The sequence below is a fragment of the Oncorhynchus kisutch genome, linkage group LG4, assembly GCF_002021735.2.
Source record: "Oncorhynchus kisutch isolate 150728-3 linkage group LG4, Okis_V2, whole genome shotgun sequence".
Classification (NCBI taxonomy): domain Eukaryota; kingdom Metazoa; phylum Chordata; class Actinopteri; order Salmoniformes; family Salmonidae; genus Oncorhynchus; species Oncorhynchus kisutch.
The window spans coordinates 74,236,428-74,254,077 of NC_034177.2; the positions used below are offsets into that span (position 1 = coordinate 74,236,428).

A 17,650-nucleotide genomic window follows, 5' to 3' on the forward strand; every position below is an offset into this window, starting at 1 on the left:
AAAAACAAACATACAGTCAATAATGCAGTATAAACAAGTCTATATACAATGTGAGCAAATGAGGTGAGAAGGGAGGTAAAGGCAAAAAAAGGCCATGATGGCAAAGTAAATACAATATAGCAAGTAAAATACTGGAATGGTAGTTTTGCAATGGAAGAATGTGCAAAGTAGAAATAAAAAAATAATGGGGTGCAAAGGAGCAAAATAAATAAATAAATAAAAATTAAATACAGTTGGGAAAGAGGTAGTTGTTTGGGCTAAATTATAGGTGGGCTATGTACAGGTGCAGTAATCTGTGAGCTGCTCTGACAGTTGGTGCTTAAAGCTAGTGAGGGAGATAAGTGTTTCCAGTTTCAGAGATTTTTGTAGTTCGTTCCAGTCCTTGGCAGCAGAGAACTGGAAGGAGAGGCGGCCAAAGAAAGAATTGGTCTTGGGGGTGACTAGAGAGATATACCTGCTGGAGCGTGTGCTACAGGTGGGAGATGCTATGGTGACCAGCGAGCTGAGATAAGGGGGGACTTTACCTAGCAGGGTCTTGTAGATGATGTGACCGGTAGGTCACAAGTTCATGTTGTTGCCATAGTGTGATAATGTGTGAAGCTATTCAAACTGACAGTATAAAGGACAAACCACATAATGATGTTTGAGTCCTAGTTGAAGTTCTATAGACAAACAGCTGTCAATCCCACACAGATAATTTGTCCCCCAAAAAGTCCATGAACCTCATAACCTTTTAACTTGATGACCTCAAATTCCTGGTGTGACTAAGGTCGACGTTGTTTACCATACTGTTGCTATTGTTGGAGCTGAACTGAGGCTAAACTAGGAGGACCGTTTGCCCCAATCATAACCTTTACCCAGCTGGCGCACTAACATAGCCCCCTTCACTTTGTTATTTACATTATAGAATGTGACAGTTTTCATAAGAAAAGTACAAAGAACTGTCTGCTCATTCTAACATCAAGGTTATCCTTGGGGACCAGACCAAGGCTTTTGCTGCCAGGCTTTCATACGCACCAAACAGTATGTATTGTATGTGCCTAAGTGGATTACTCAGATGCACAAATGGGTTTGTTGATTTCTTCTATGGTAAGGACTGTTTCACTGCAATTTATGTTTTTCCTTCTAGAACACTCTAGCATTGTGAAATCACTTCTATTGTCTGGTGAGTAGCATTGTGCTGTGTTGATCAAACTATGATAACCTATGTGATAATCTACCTGCCTGTTCCAAGACCCTATTGCCTACATCTGGGTCGGAGATAGTTTGGCTCCAACTCTCAGACACAGGATATGATCCAATGACACAATGTTCATTGTTTGTACATTGCTGAATAAGTCTGTAGAGAGTCACTAACTCCAGCAGGTGTTTGCTATATTTCTTGTATCTCTATCGATAGCGACGGGCTATCTGTTTGAATGCAAGTGTGTTTGAATGGCATATGGCCCGTTAATTTCAGAGTGAGTAAGAGGCAGACCACTTCAATCGTGTAGGTAAATATTACTCTTGTGTTCCGGTGTCTCTGCAATATTCACAGAGACCAAGCTGGAAATGAGGGACATTAAAATCAAATTATGACTCTTGCAAGGTTAGAAGATCGATCGGCAGCTTTCGGGCTGTGCTGGGTGCTGTTATTGATGAGCACACTGTTGTTAGGTAAAATGGTGAAAGCTTTGCAGTTATATGTAAGGATGATATGGGGCTATCAATCTTAGTTGCAGTATAGCAAAGGGGATCATTTGGAAGCTAATGACAGCAATTTACAGAAGAGGACAAGCGTAGAGATGGTAACCATGACAGATGTCATGCGTGAATAGTCATGTGATATGTGATAGAGCCATTACGACGGAGCACTCACATTATGAGTGCACATACAGAATATTGTGAAGAGCCTAAGTAATGGGGAATGAGTAACCATGGTGAACCATTTCAGCATATGCACTTGAGTTCGGACTCACTACTCTTATGTTGTTAAAATAATATTTTGTGAAACACAGAAAATATTAATGCCCCCCCCCCCTCTTCTCTCTGTATACAGGCTGTGGAAACCAACCTGGCATCAAAGGACAGCCACTGGGTTTATGCCAACGAGGTGAGACCAAAACCAATACAGCATATTTATACATTTCATATGGATAAAAATCAATAATGCTCTCACTCTGTTCTGCTCCATATTTAGACTCAGAAACAGTATTAAAGCTCTCACAACATGCCACTTCTCTTCTGTCTTTCTGAGGACATTTATACAATATTGACACAATCACTCTTGTTTATTGCGTATTCACAGCACTTTGGAAGCCAAAGTCGGTTTTTACATGTTATTTGTTGATATGAGATTGGCCTAAATGTTCTTCCAAATGGACTTGAACATCACTAAATGCCAAGCACTTTGTGACTACTAAACACTGTGCTCTCTATCCTGCCTGAGAGCAGCTGGGTTCATTGATTCAGGCTGATTTGCAGATAAGGACCATAATCCATCTGATGTCCCAATGCTAATGGGAAAAAACATGTTCCTACTATACCTGGATGTCTTTTTATTAGCATGTATGTACTTACAGAGTACACTGTAAAATTGACCTAACCACGAAACCACAGTGAACTCACCCACACATACACATGAGCACACACATGCACACACACACACACACACACACACACACGTGTTCTTGCGTGCGGATGCGCGCATGAATGCGTTAGAATAAAGTAAAACAGGAGGTTAGTAAGCACCTTAATTGGAGAGGAGGGGCTCGTTGCAATGGCTGGAGCAGAATGAGTAAATATCATCAAATACATCAAACACATGGTTTCTAGGTGTTTGACACCATTCCATTCGCTCCATTCCGGCCATTATTATGAGCCATCCTCCTCTCAGCAGCCTCCTTTGTTATAAACATTGACAAGGTGCACAAACGGGCTGATCTTCATCATTATACGAATGACAAGTCCTTATCTCGCAACTCGGCTCCAACATCCTAATCATGATGCATGTATTGATCTTACATTCATCTTGTGAATTTGATTTATTAATGTACCTCATAGTATCTTCCTATTTAGGCTGCCGTAACTCCTGTTAGAGGAAGTGGTAAAAAATTAAAAGTTAATCTGTTATTTATTTTGTGGCAGGCAAACACATTCCTTTTTGCTTTAAGACAATTATGATAGTGTCACCACCAAGACATTAGATTTAATAGCATCAGACAGCAGAATGTATGAGCTAATTGCATGTTAATTTCTCCATCACTTCCTTAATGATTGACACGACGTGGCATATTGTTGAGTTATCACTCCTCACTATGTTAATGAATAGGACGGGCTGTACCTGAGTACTTTGAAATGACACCCCCTCTTTCTTTCTCGATGAAAGTCAAGCGTACACTACCGTTCAAAAGTTTGGTGTCACTCAGAAATACAGTGGAGACATTGTTAATGTTGTAAATGACTATTGTAGCTGGAAACGGCAGATTTGTTATGGAATATGTACATAGGCGAACAGAGGCCCATTATCAGCAACCATCACTGTTCCAATGGCACGTTGTGTTAGCTAATCCAAGTTGATAATTTTAAAAGGCTAATTGATCATCAGAAAACCCTTTTGAAATTATGTTAGCACAGCTGAAAACTGTTGTTCTGAATAAAGAAGCAATAAAACTGGCCACCTTTGAAAAAACACATTTTAATGACTCCACTCTAAGTGTATGTTAACTTCCGACTTCAACTGTAGATGTTCCGTTAAAAATCAGCCGTTTCCAGTTACGTTTCCAGTTACACCAGCCATTTACAACATTAACAATGTCTACACTGATCAATGTTATGCTATTTTAATTTAACAAAACGGTAGTGTATCTGATGCCGCTGTGATCACCTTGAGGAGGGAACGACAAAGGCAAACTATTTTTCAATCGGCCTTGTTCGATGCTGGCAATGTATTTTAACATGGAGTACACAACATGTTCAACTTGGAAGAGAAAAAAGGAGGTGGTGTAATACTGAATACTGTAATAATGACGTAAAACCTGTAAAAAATACAGTGATTGGCTATTTACCCAAAAAATACCATATAATTTGATTGACCTTCTAATTAGAAGAGTGGGAGCTGAAATGGTGCACTTAATAAGCCTACTTATAGTTCACTCTCAATCACTATATACAGTGCATTCTGAAAGTATTCACTTAATAAGCCTACTTATAGTTCACTCTCAAACACTATATACAGTGCATTCTGAAAGTATTCACTTAATAAGCCTACTTATAGTTCCCTCTCAATCACTATATACAGTGCATTCTGAAAGTATTCATTTAATAAGCCTACTTATAGTTCACTCTCAATCACTATATACAGTGCATTCTGAAAGTATTCACTTAATAAGCCTACTTATAGTTCACTCTCAATCACTATATACAGTGCATTCTGAAAGTATTCATTTAATAAGCCTACTTATAGTTCACTCTCAATCACTATATACAGTGCATTCTGAAAGTATTCACTTAATAAGCCTACTTATAGTTCACTCTCAATCACTATATACAGTGCATTCTGAAAGTATTCACTTAATAAGCCTACTTATAGTTCACTCTCAATCACTATATACAGTGCATTCCGAAAGTATTCACTTAATAAGCCTACTTATAGTTCACTCTCAATCACTATATACAGTGCATTCTGAAAGTATTCACTTAATAAGCCTACTTATAGTTCACTCTCAATCACTATATACAGTGCATTCTGAAAGTATTCATTTAATAAGCCTACTTATAGTTCCCTCTCAATCACTATATACAGTGCATTCTGAAAGTATTCACTTAATAAGCCTACTTATAGTTCACTCTCAATCACTATATACAGTGCATTCCGAAAGTATTCACTTAATAAGCCTACTTATAGTTCACTCTCAATCACTATATACAGTGCATTCTGAAAGTATTCACTTAATAAGCCTACTTATAGTTCACTCTCAATCACTATATACAGTGCATTCTGAAAGTATTCACTTAATAAGCCTACTTATAGTTCACTCTCAATCACTATATACAGTGCATTCTGAAAGTATTCACTTAATAAGCCTACTTATAGTTCACTCTCAATCACTATATACAGTGCATTCTGAAAGTATTCACTTAATAAGCCTACTTATAGTTCACTCTCAATCACTATATACAGTGCATTCTGAAAGTATTCACTTAATAAGCCTACTTATAGTTCACTCTCAATCACTATATACAGTGCATTCTGAAAGTATTCACTTAATAAGCCTACTTATAGTTCACTCTCAATCACTATATACAGTGCATTCTGAAAGTATTCACTTAATAAGCCTACTTATAGTTCACTCTCAATCACTATATACAGTGCATTCTGAAAGTATTCAGTTACAGCCTTATTCTAAATTGGATTAAATCTTTTTCCCCCTCATCAATCTACACACTATACCCCATAATGACGAAGCAAAAAACTGTTTTTTACAAATGTTTGCATATGTATTACAAATTTAAAAAACTGAGAGACTTGTCGCGAAGCCACTTCGCGTTGTCTTGGCTGTGTGTTTAGGGTCGTTGTCCTGTTGGAAGGTGAACTTTCGCCCCAGTCGGAGGTCTGAGGACCCTGGAGCAGGTTTTCATCAAGGATCTCTCTGTACTTTGCGCTGTTCATCTTTCCCCTAATCCTGATTTAAATATATTCCCCATGCCCCAGTATGATTACTATGTGTTGTGACTGGGCGAGGGCAACCATTTTAGCCAGGCAATCTCCAGGCCCTGTGTTCTACGCTTCTGTGTTCCACTGGTCCCTGTGATGCATTTAAGCCAGACAGGCTGGCATCAGGAGAGGAGGGGTTGTCTCTGTCAGTTCTCTGCCCCCTGGGCCTCGGCGCTAACTAGGACATGGAGTCTGCAGCGAGGTCTCATCAGCCACCACAACCAGCTATGATAATCTATTTTCACTGCTAACAAAAGTCAGTTCAGAATGAGTTCATATGAAGAGTTAAAGGCCAATGCAGCCATTTTTATATCAACATCAAATAGTTTCTGGGTAACAATTAAGTACCTTAGTGTAAGGGGCGATAGGTAGACTGGCGGGTAGGAGCATTGGGCCAGAAACCGAAAGATTGCTGGATCGAATCCCCAAGCTGACAAGGTAAATATCTGTCATTCTGCCACTGAGCAAGGCAGTTCACCCACTGTTCCCCAGGCGCCAGTGACATTGATGTCAGTTAAGGCAGCCCCCCGCACTACTCTGTTCAGAGGGGTTGGGTTAAATGCAGAAGACACATTTCAGTTGAATGCATTTAGTTGTTCAGCTGACTAGGTATTGTATTTCCCTTTCCCAATTGGATTTAAATTAAAATACTATTTCTCAAGCAAGAATTTAGCTAGCACTGTCTGGGAGTATTCTGAGTGGGAAGGGGAAAACTGAAAACAAGCTGTTATTGGCAGAGAGTTTTGGAACTCTTTGTTATTGGTCTAATCAATTTAACCACATGTCGATGTCACCATTGAAAGCCGAACCCCATGCAAACCTGCTGATTAGAAGGTCCTGTTTAGATTGTATTTTCAACCAGCAACTATCAGGAAATAACACTTATACCTTTACAGTGTTAGTTTCATGAGTTGTTGTACAATATGATATAAAACACAGGAAAAACATAATTTGGACTGCACTGGGTCTTTAACTGGTGAGAAAGGCACTGATAGGAAAGCTGAAGTAGAGAATGGATGGAGGGGACAGAGGGAGAGAGAGAGAAAGAGAAAGAATAACATTTACTGAAAAGTTTTGAGAATTATAAAAAGAATGGTGCAGAGTAAAAGAGATGGTTTGTCATGTTATTCTTCAGCAATTGTTGATACCAAATTTGGTCAATCTTCCACTTTCTTCACCACAAGACAGGATCAGTTACAAATCATTGATTGATGTTTGTGGGAGGAAGTAACAAGGCATCCTTCTCTCTAAATCATCAGCCAAACCAGGGTGTGATGTTGGCACAGGGGAGGGTGGTTGACACTCTCTGGTGGTTCTGTCTGGATGGATGGATGACGCAGTCAAACAGGATTTGTTTTTTTCACAAAAAAAGAGAGGAGGTGACACCTGAGTCTGTGTGTGATGGATTAGAGTCACGCGGCGTGACAGCCAGAGTCAAGGAGGACAGGGATGATATGACTGATTGTCCGTGGTAACTGCCCGACAAATGTTGGGATGGAAACGGATAATGTTGACACTATCTGTGAAACAGCAGTGGGCATAGTAGAGGGAAATAAAACACATCCTACTATCCAAAGACAGTATTTTTTTTTATTAGGTATGTGTATTTTACATTAACATAGTTAGACAAAAAACTGTCATAAATCATTGAGTCGGAAATAGACAAGCACTTTAGTTAACCATAGTAATGTATGCTCCATCACATACTGTAAATATCCACTGCTTTGAGCTGCACAATATATATATATATATATATATATATAAGAGAGAGAGAGTGAGAGAGAGAGACTAGGGTTGAGGGATCATCCTGGCTAGGTTAAGAGTACATCCCAGAGATCCCCTCCCAGTCCTTCCCTTAGTCTCTGAGCTGCTCAGCATACATGTCTAAAGTTGAAGAACAAAAAGCACCTTAACTCCTAATTAAATCTCCATGGTGATTACCAGGATTTCTTTATTTATATATCTTGAAAGATTAATAACATGATTGAGCGGCTTATTGAGGATAATTTAGCTGTCAGCCAGGCTTGATTTGATTAATGTATTTAGATGATGTGTGTCATTGAAACTACCCTCTGTTGAATTTGGGGTTTCCTGTCTTGACTAGGTCAATTTACCTAGGTCATTTCTAGGTCATCTGAATGTTGCTATTGTTTTCCCCTCAAAGTGTATGTCCACACTGAATGCATAAACAGCTGATCTCTCTCACATTCATCCATTCTGTTATGTATTAGCTCTCTAATAACGGTTCTGACCTGTACTGAAATTGTATTACAGAGTAACATTGTGTTAGAGTGGTGCCATACGAATCAACAAACTCGAAGGGTAACCCACCAATGTTCTTTCCTTGCATACCCAAACTTCCTCCCACCCCGTTACAATACTAAGACCTTGCCATTTGAAGCATAAAGCGACGATCAGCAGTGGAAACAATAACAAAGCGTCCACCCTGCCCCTGTTTGGGTAAAAAGCTGAGGGATGGGGCTGGAAAAATGGAACCTGTTCATCAATATCAATTCATAGACAGAGCTATTGATGCAAGGACTGACCGTCCGTGATATAAAAATTAGAGTTGTAACCATGTTGAGAGGCTAGATAGTGTGTTTTTACTTTTACTTTATTTACAAACCTTAGAGTAAAACAAGTAGTTTTACAACAGTTGAACTAAGCTCATGAGGCATATATAATAATTGCTTGTTTGTAAACAATCAATATTTTGGTTCTAATGGGGTACAACACTTGGACTAAGCTCATGAGGCATTTATAATTTATATTCTTCATTAATTAATGGGTACATATCATTCATTTATAAGTCCAAAAATTGACAACTCTGAGTGCCCCTTTAATGATCCATGCATTTATGTAAAACCCCTAATCTATGGTCATTGTTGTCTTGTTAGTGAAATGGCTTCATCAAGGTCATTGCAGTGTCAAGTGATGTCACAGACGTAACCTGTGGTGGTGGTGGAACGTTCTGACAGGTCAGGACAGGAAGGACGGCCCTGAACGTGAAGTCATACCTCCATGGATCCTGCGGCATATTCCACCCGATTAATGCAACACAGCACCTCATGAATAGCCATTGTTTACAGTTGACTGGCTGTCAAGAGGAAACTTAAACACTTAACACCTACAAAATTCTGTTTGTATGACTCATAGTGTAGTGTGTTTGTGCTGTATAAAAATACATGTACATCTTTCTAAAAGCAGTAAAGTACACACCCAGTAAATGATTGATGAGGTTGTATGCTTGTTGCATAACAGTTATGCATTTCTCGAAGGAATGAATGAGCTTGGATGGTGAGATAGAAAGAACAAAAGGCCAAGGAGAGCGAGATAAATCGACACAAAGTTAAAAATAAAAAAAGGGAGAAAGCGAGACAGAGAGACAGCTAACGGGAAACAGAGGCTTGGAGATAGAATGTCTGAGAGAGAAAAATTTGACTTGGCCAGATCGAGAGCGAGAGAGAGACGGAGAAGCACAAATACGTTTGAACTGTCAGTTGCCTCATTACTGTGGTGTTTGACCCCAATGCTGGTTGATTGGCACATTGACTGCTGTCCTGCTCTGGCTCTCATTACTATTGATCTGACCCTTCATAGGTCATCCCCTGTCTGGCCCTGTACTCATTCCTCTCACCCATAACTGTATCACCCCTGTCTGCATACATGACTTATGAGTTTCCTTCATACCCACAGCTGTTTGGTGTATGCTCTATGATTCTAAGAAATTGAAGGAGTGTTGATGTTTATTTGTCAATTGATCAAAGCAGTGGTTCCCAAACTTTTTATAGTTCCATACCCCTTAAAACATTCAACCTCCACTGTGTACCACCAGGGTCAATGCACTCTCAAATGTTGTTTTTTGCCATCATTGTAAGCCTGCCACACACACACAATATATTTATTAAACATAAGAATGAGTGTGAGTTTGTCACAACCCGACTTGTGGGAAGTGATAAAGAGCTCTTATAGGACGACGGCACAAATAATCATATAATAAGAATCAATAATTTAGCTTTTTATTTAGTCATCTTCGATATAAAACTTTATTTGTTATTCGAAAATTGTGAATAACTCACCACAGGTTAATGAGAAGGGTGTGCTTGAAAGGATGCACATAACTCTGCAATGTTGGGTTGTATTGGAGAGACTCTCAGTCTTAAATAATTTCCACACACAGTCTATGCCTCATGCTAGTGAGGGCTGAGAATCCACTCTCACATAGGTACATGTTTGCAAACAGCATCAGTTTTTTAACAGCGCGGTTTGCCAAGGCAGGATACTCTGAGCGCGGCCCAATCCAGAAATCTGGCAGTGGCTTCTGATTAAATTCAATTTTCGCAGAACCGCTTGTTGCAATTTCAATGAGGCTCTCTTGTTCAGATATCGGTAAGTGGACTGGAGGCAGGGCATGAAAGGGATAACAAATCCAGTTGTTTGTGTCACCCGTTTCGGGAAAGTACCTGCGTAATTGTGCACCCAACTCACTCAGGTGCTACGCTATATCACATCTGACATTGTTCGTAAGCTTTAGTTCATTTGCACACAAAAAAAATCATACAATGATGGAAAGAACTGTGTGTTGTCCATGTTAATGCAGACAGAGAAAAGCTCCAACATTTCTTGATCATAGCCTCAATTTTGTCCCGCTCATTGAATATAGTTGCAGAGAGTCCCTGTAATCCTAGATTCAGATCATTCAGACAAGAAAACACATCACCCAGGCAGGCCAGTCGTGTGAGAAACTCATCATCATGCAAACTGTCAGACAAGTGAACATTTTGGTCAGTAAAGAAAACTTTAAGCTTGTCTCTGCTTTAACAAAGTTAACCATTTTCACTGTAGTGTCCAAAATGTCTTTCAAGCTGTCAGGTATTCCTTTGGCAGCAAGAGCCTCTCGGTGGATGTTGCAGTGTACCCAAGTGGCGTCAGGAGCAACTGCTTGCACGCGCGTTACCACTCCAATGTCTCCCTGCTCCAACAGTACAGCTACCAACACATCTTGACCACCAAAGTCCATTTGATGTCACAAAGCTGTCCAGTACATACAAAATATCCTCTCCTGTTGTCCTGGTTTCCAGTGGTTTGCAGAAGAGGATGTCTTCCTTAATTGACCCCCCACAATAGTATGGGGCTTGCCTGTCCTAGCCACTCGGTAGCTCACCATATAAGACGCTTCTAGCCCCTTCTTATTAATGGTATCTGTTGCTTTTATACATGTCTTCCTACTCGGAAGTCATCTTAATTCTCGCTCCAAAAACCCCTGTGGCTTATTTTGCAAGAGTGAAGGTTTCATCGAGTTGTGAGGTAGTACTTTTGCACATATAACACACTGTGGATGAGGAAAGGCACTACTCCCAATATAAGTGAACCCCAAATCAATGTAGTTCTCATCATATTTGCGCCTCTTTGATGGTCCAATGTCCATGTCTGTTGTTCGGTGCTTTCCCAGGTAAGGGGGCAGTAGCTCCTTGGCTGCATCAGATGCACAGCTGTCGGTGTCCATGCTAGCTGGGCTAACAACAAATGTAGAATTACTGATGGTAGCATTGGATGTGCTCGTGGAAGCAGAACAACTTGTGTCGTCGACAGGTGCAGGTGTAGTACTGCTGGTAGTAGCAGTACTACCAGTAGAGCTGGAATGTGTCTCTATGGACGTGGGCCTTAGAGTAACAGTTAATGTGGTTGGATGTTAATTATTTGACTAGGCTACCTGTATTTGACATTGCGTTGTTATTTCGCTGAACACTAGATCATTTTAAATTTTTTGGGGCAGTGAAACGAGGCTACCAAAATGTATAGCCCCGTTGGAAAATATATGTGAATCACATTTTTATTTGGCACCCCCCTGAACGCATTGCGCGTACCCCAGTTTGGGAATACCTGGATCAGAGGAACGGAGAGATATCAGACAGTGATGATCCCAATCCATATTCAGCTGAAAACTAATTGAAAACCTGACTTTGGAAAGAGTGTTTATTGCTTGCATTTATTGATTGGTCTATTGATTAATCCTACTAATACTCAACTGTTACACGAACTGGTAACAAGATTCACTTTTTAATCAATCAATACCTGTACTATGGTTACCATGTACCTAGTCCTATAATGAATGTGTGAATAGACCGTTTTAGACCACTTTCTACAGAGTGTGAACGTTTTAGTAAATTATTAGATTTTTTTTCATGGTTTTTACCATGAACCCTCCCACCCCATCCTCTCTTCTTTGCCGCAGGAGGTGAGTGACACAGAAATCATGGAGCTGGTCCACAGTTCATTGGGCCGGATGACTGTCATACGTCAGATCTTCCCTCTGTGGAGAGACACCAACATCCGCTGCATGAGGAACAACCACCGCATCTCCTCCCTGCTCTGTGACCCCCAGGAGGGCTACCTGCAGTCCCTGGAGGTCAGTGTGACTGAGATTACTTTATTAATGACCGTCAGCCACACCATATATCCACACCATCAGTGAACTCCACAGAGTACTTTGTCATTCACCCAATATCACCCCACGTACTGACGAAACATGACCATGACCAAAACAATACTGAAGGGCAACCAGAGCGAGTGGCCCGTCAGCGCCATCACAACATTGAACGCTGTCATCATTCTAACACGGTGTCATTTCCTTCAATGTTAAAATCCTCAGTCTGTCACCATCACCAGATTACACAGGGCTGCACAGCCACACAGATTTCCAACATTAGACATGTCTTAGAAATGTTCTCTGTATTCCATCTAGTGTGCAGTGACCGTGACTTACTATGCAGGCTCCATAGCTAGTGTAGAACACTGTTTAGGACAGATAGTAGCAAGGCTATAACAGTAGCCAGGCTATATACAGTAGCAAGGCTATAACAGTAGCCAGGCTATATACAGTAGCAAGGCTATAACAGTAGCCAGGCTATATACAGGCTATATACTGATTGAGTATGTACATGTATGTTTAAAGTGACTATGCATATGTGATAAACAGAAAGTAGCAGTAGCGTAAAAGAGTGGTCGACAGGTGGTGGGTGGCAGGACACAATGCAGATAGTCCGGGTAGCCAATGTGTGGGGTCACCGGTTGGTCGGGCTAATTGAGGTAGTATGTACATGAATGTATAGTTAAAGTGACTATGTATATATGATAAACAGAGAGTAGCAGCAGCCTAAAAGAGGGATTGGGGGGCAGGGGACACAATGCAAATAGTCCGGGTAGCCATTTGAAAACCTGTTCAGGAGTCTTGTGGATTGGGGGTAAAAGCTGTTGAAAAGCCTTTTGGTCCTAGACTTGGCGCTCCGGTACCGCTTGCCATGCAGTAGTAGAGAGAACAGTCTGTGACTGGGGTGCCTGAGGAATGGTGGCATTCAGCAAATATTTCTCATGTTGTTGCTGTTCCCTGCCATTCATACATGCCATTGTTGGTGTCCCTCATATCGAAAGCATGCTGTGGACTCAGGCATCCATTGCGCCTATTTGTATACCAACTGAAATTCCAGGGAACGTGTTTGGGCTCGTCTTTGTCCAGTGTTCCTTCAATAAATCACAATCACAATTTCCTACAGACAAGTTAGAAAAGCTGGACCACAAATGCTCTGTGGCATTTCAACAGACATGTATTTTTCAATCAAAAAAAACTTGTGGTCTTTCATATCTCTTGTCTGTAACATAAAAGCTGTCGTTGCAGTGTCAGACCGGGTGTGTTCTGCTCCCCAGGTGAATAGCACCATGGGTCTGTCTCTCCCTTTCATTCTGTGGCCATGCTGGGTAAAGTGTATATTCCCTACTGAGAACTTAATTTCCCCACAACCTCACAGGGGCAGTGGCAGAGAGGAGCCGCTTTTATGTTTGTCTTGTCAACCTTCACACGGTTCAACAAGTACTTTTGAGTATCTCGTTTTGTGAGTTTTTCCCTGCAGAAAGTCTCAAACTAGGATAATAGTTGCGTGTCACTGCTGATTCTGCTCAACACCTTTCATAGAATATATTTTGATGTGTTGTTTCTCCCCAGGTCTCCAGCTTGTACCTGTATGACAGTGTGCTGATGTTGGCCAATGCCTTCTACAGTAAGCTGGAGGACAGGAAGTGGCATAGCATGGCCAGTCTGAACTGCATGAGGAAGTCCACCAAGCCTTGGAATGGAGGCTGGTCTATGCTGGACACCATCCAGAAGGTAGGGCACCACACGACATTGCAGACTAAGTCATATTACATAGAAATGGATCCCTTTCGTTCTCATGTGGCATTCTTCTCACATGAATCTAAGCTCTTTGAAAACAGATATACAAGCAGAATGATTCCGTCTTTTGAGTTTATCCAAATTAACAAAATATTGGAACAAAATATACTTGATTACATCAATTTAGAGGCTGTGATTTAAAACTTCATAAAATGAATAATTTATAAATGAACAAAAGTGTTTTCATGAAAATGTTTTTAAAAAGTCAACCACTTATTGTAATAATAATGGTTCTCTTTTGAAGTCATGATGACTAGTCACAATTTCACTCAACCACTCACTTCCAATTTAGTCATTTAGCAGGAGCTCTTATCCAGAGCGACTTACAGTAGTGGGGACATTCATTGGTTTGTACTGGTCCCCCATGGGACCCTGGCATTGCAAGCACCATCAAATCAAATCAAATGTTATTTGTCACATGCGCCTAATAGAACAGGTACTGTGAAAACTGTTAAGAAGCCTTTTGGACCTAGACTTGGCGCTCCGGTTCCGCTTGCTGTGCGGTAGCAGAGAGAACAGTCTATGACTAGGGTGGCTGGAGTCTTTCGCAATTTTTAGGGACTTCCTCTGACTCCGCCTGGTATAGAGGTCCTGGATGGCAGGAAGCTTGACCCCAGTGATGTACTACTACCTCTGTAGTGCCTTGCGGTCGGAGGCCGAGCAGTTGCCATACCAAGTGGTGATGCAAACAATAGGAATGCTCTCGATGGTGCAGCTGTATAACCTTTTGAGGATCTGAGGACACATGCCGAATCTTTTCAGTATCCTGAGAGGGAATAGGCTTTGTCATGCCCTCTTCACGACTGTCTTGGCGTGTTTGGACCATTCTAGTGTGTTGGTGATGTGGACACCAAGGAACTTGAAGCTCTCAATCTGCTCCACTACAGCCCTGTTGATGAGAATGGGGGCGTGCTCAGCCCTCCTTTTCATGTAGTCCTCGATCATCTTTACCACTGAGCCATTTTCACTTACTTTGCACATCATCAAACGCACGTCATTTTGCAACCCTTTTACTACAGTAGATGTCCTTATCAGCACATGTTCTTATCATTGACATACAATCAGGTTCTTAATGTTATGTATGGGGATTGAGCTGGTAACCTTGGTCCAGCTAGTAGTAGCTATATTATAGGCAGTTCAGTACGAGTGTATAAAGTATCCTGGCCAAACCACCTCATTTGAATGGTTCTTGATCCATTGGTACTAATGCATAGGTTGTGTTGTAGTGTGCTTCACAGAAATGTTCAGCAATCAACTTAGATGACTGCTGAACATGTTATAGACCACTCAAAGCATATTAAAGCGTTGAACTTTCCTTGGTTCCTGCCTTCTAGGGAGGCATTGCTTGGGGTTTTAGGCTGGGTATCTGTAAAGCACTTTGTGACAATTGCTGATGCAAAAAGGGCTTTATAAAATACAGTACATTTGATTTTTGATTGTTTGATTAGAGACCACTTAAAATATCCTTGTTATTATGTTGTTGCCATAGAGACGGATCACCGGGCTCACAGGAATGATGGACTTCCGTGCAGGAGGTTCCAACTCCCACGTCCAGTTTGAGATCCTGGGGACCAGCTACAGTGAGACGTTTGGTAAAGATGTCAAACGGGTGAGTCAATATTTAACAACGCAAATGGACATCCTGTTTCACTCGCAGTTTGTTTGTCATATTGATACGTTTTTTTTCATGAAAGAAAATACGCAATCAGTGCCTTCAGAAAGTTTCCACACTGCTTGACTTTTTACAAATTTTGTTGTGTTTTATAGCCGGAATTAAAAATGTATTCAATTAAGATTGTTGGTCACTGGCATAGACACAATACACCATAATGGCAAAGTGGAATTATGTTTTTCAAATGTTTTACAAATGAATTACAAATGAAAAGTTGAAGTGTCAATAAGTATTCAACCCCTTTGTTATGGCAAGCCTAAATAAGTTCAGGAGTAAAAATTGCTTAACAGGTCACATAATAAGTTGTATGGACTCACTCTGTGTGCAATAATAGTGTTTAACATAATTTTTGAATGACTACCTCTTCTATGTACCCGACACATACAATTACCTGTAAGGTTCCTCAGTCGAGTAGTGAATTTCAAACACAGATTCCAAGAAGACAGTGAATGTTCCTGAGTGGCCAAGTTACAGTTTTGACTTAAATCTGGTATAAAAACTATAGAAAGACCTGAAAATGACTGTCAAGCAATGATCAACAACCAATTTGACAGAGCTTGAATCATTTAGAAAATAATCATGGGAAACATCCAGGTGAGACTTACCCAGAAAGACTCACAGCTGTAATCACCAAAGGTGCTTCTACAAAGTATTGACTCAGGGTTGTGAGTACTTATGTAAATGAGATATTTCTGGATTTCATTTTCAATCGAATTTTGAATTCAGTCTGTAACAGCAAAATGTGGAAGAAGGCAAGGGGTATGAATGTAGTTGTCAAGTGTCAAGAGGAAGAGTGCCCTCTACTGGAGATCTCCATCAGGCAATAGAGTGGAGCTGAGACCAAGACAACGATACCAGCTTAAAGAGATACATACTATGTTCTGCAGATACAGTGTAGTGCAGTGTTTCAATAGTTATCACAGATTTACTTTTGATACTCATTAGTGGGTCAGTATCTCAATTGGAAGAGCCACAAGAGGAAATTAGACAACATTAATTTGGAGACCAAACGTCAAGGTGTGTGTGTGTGTGTGTGTGTGTGTGTGTGTGTGTGTGTGTGTGTGTGTGTGTGTGTGTGTGTGTGTGTGTGTGTGTGTGTGTGTGTGTGTGTGTGTGTGTGTGTGTGTGTTTGTGTGTGTGTGTGTGTGTGTAGGGAGCTCTTTCTGAATATATTTTTCAATCCCATGGTTACCTTTGTGTCTCTTAACTGGGATAAAACGATGGGACGGGGTGCGAAAACAAACTAACCCTAACCAGAAAATTGTACGCTTTGTTTGTGTGTACTGTGAGAGTTGTTTGCTGTTGGTTCAGTCATAAAATTACTGCAGAATAAAGAGGAAATTAGTTTACTGGCAATCTATGTGGAGCAGGGAGAGACTGGGCGCTGTAATGAAGATTTAATCACTAGACTACCTAACTGGAGTTATGAAGCCAATTCATCATAATATGGCCATTAGCAAATGCGGAAATCACACACACTCACGCACATGCTCGCTCACACACACACACACACACACACACACACACACACACACACACACACACACACACACACACACAGTATAGGTAAAAAATATATACATATATTTCTATTTAATGCACTTTTGAGATTATTCTGTATAATGAAATGCGCTTTGCAAATCTAATCAATTATTATGATTATTATTGTTACATGCATACTACACACATGGTCAGATGAGGACACTACCTGTGCTGAAAAACAGGTGCAGACACAAAAGAGACAGCATGCAGAGAACACACAAACACTGGAACACTGGTTTCTTGAAATCATTAGAGGCAGGGCACGGGAGGGTCAGCTAATGGTATGCCAGATGCATTCAGTGTTGTTGTTCATTATCAGTATTCCTGTCTGCCTTCCTCTAGCAGCATGACCATTTACTGGGGACAATAGACACAAACACAAGTAGCTCTCCTCTTTCCCCTTTAATGGCCTGTTCATATGTTCCTGGGGCCTCATTTGTCAATCATGCGTAGGCAATCATTTGTACGTAAAACATGCGTAGGATAATTTCCATGCAAAGTGTGAGATTTATGA

The 17,650-nt window shown here is 40.6% G+C and overlaps 1 protein-coding gene across 1 annotated transcript in view; it reads left to right on the plus strand.

Annotated features, from left to right (window-relative positions):
• LOC109888803 (glutamate receptor ionotropic, delta-1) overlaps positions 1-17,650 on the plus strand; it is a 339,173-nt gene that overhangs the window by 280,534 nt on the left and 40,989 nt on the right. The window contains exons 5-8 of the mRNA XM_031823618.1: positions 2,039-2,092; positions 11,931-12,104; positions 13,695-13,856; positions 15,412-15,531. Coding sequence (XP_031679478.1) covers positions 2,039-2,092; positions 11,931-12,104; positions 13,695-13,856; positions 15,412-15,531 — 510 coding nt within the window. The remainder of the gene's footprint in view (positions 1-2,038; positions 2,093-11,930; positions 12,105-13,694; positions 13,857-15,411; positions 15,532-17,650) is intronic.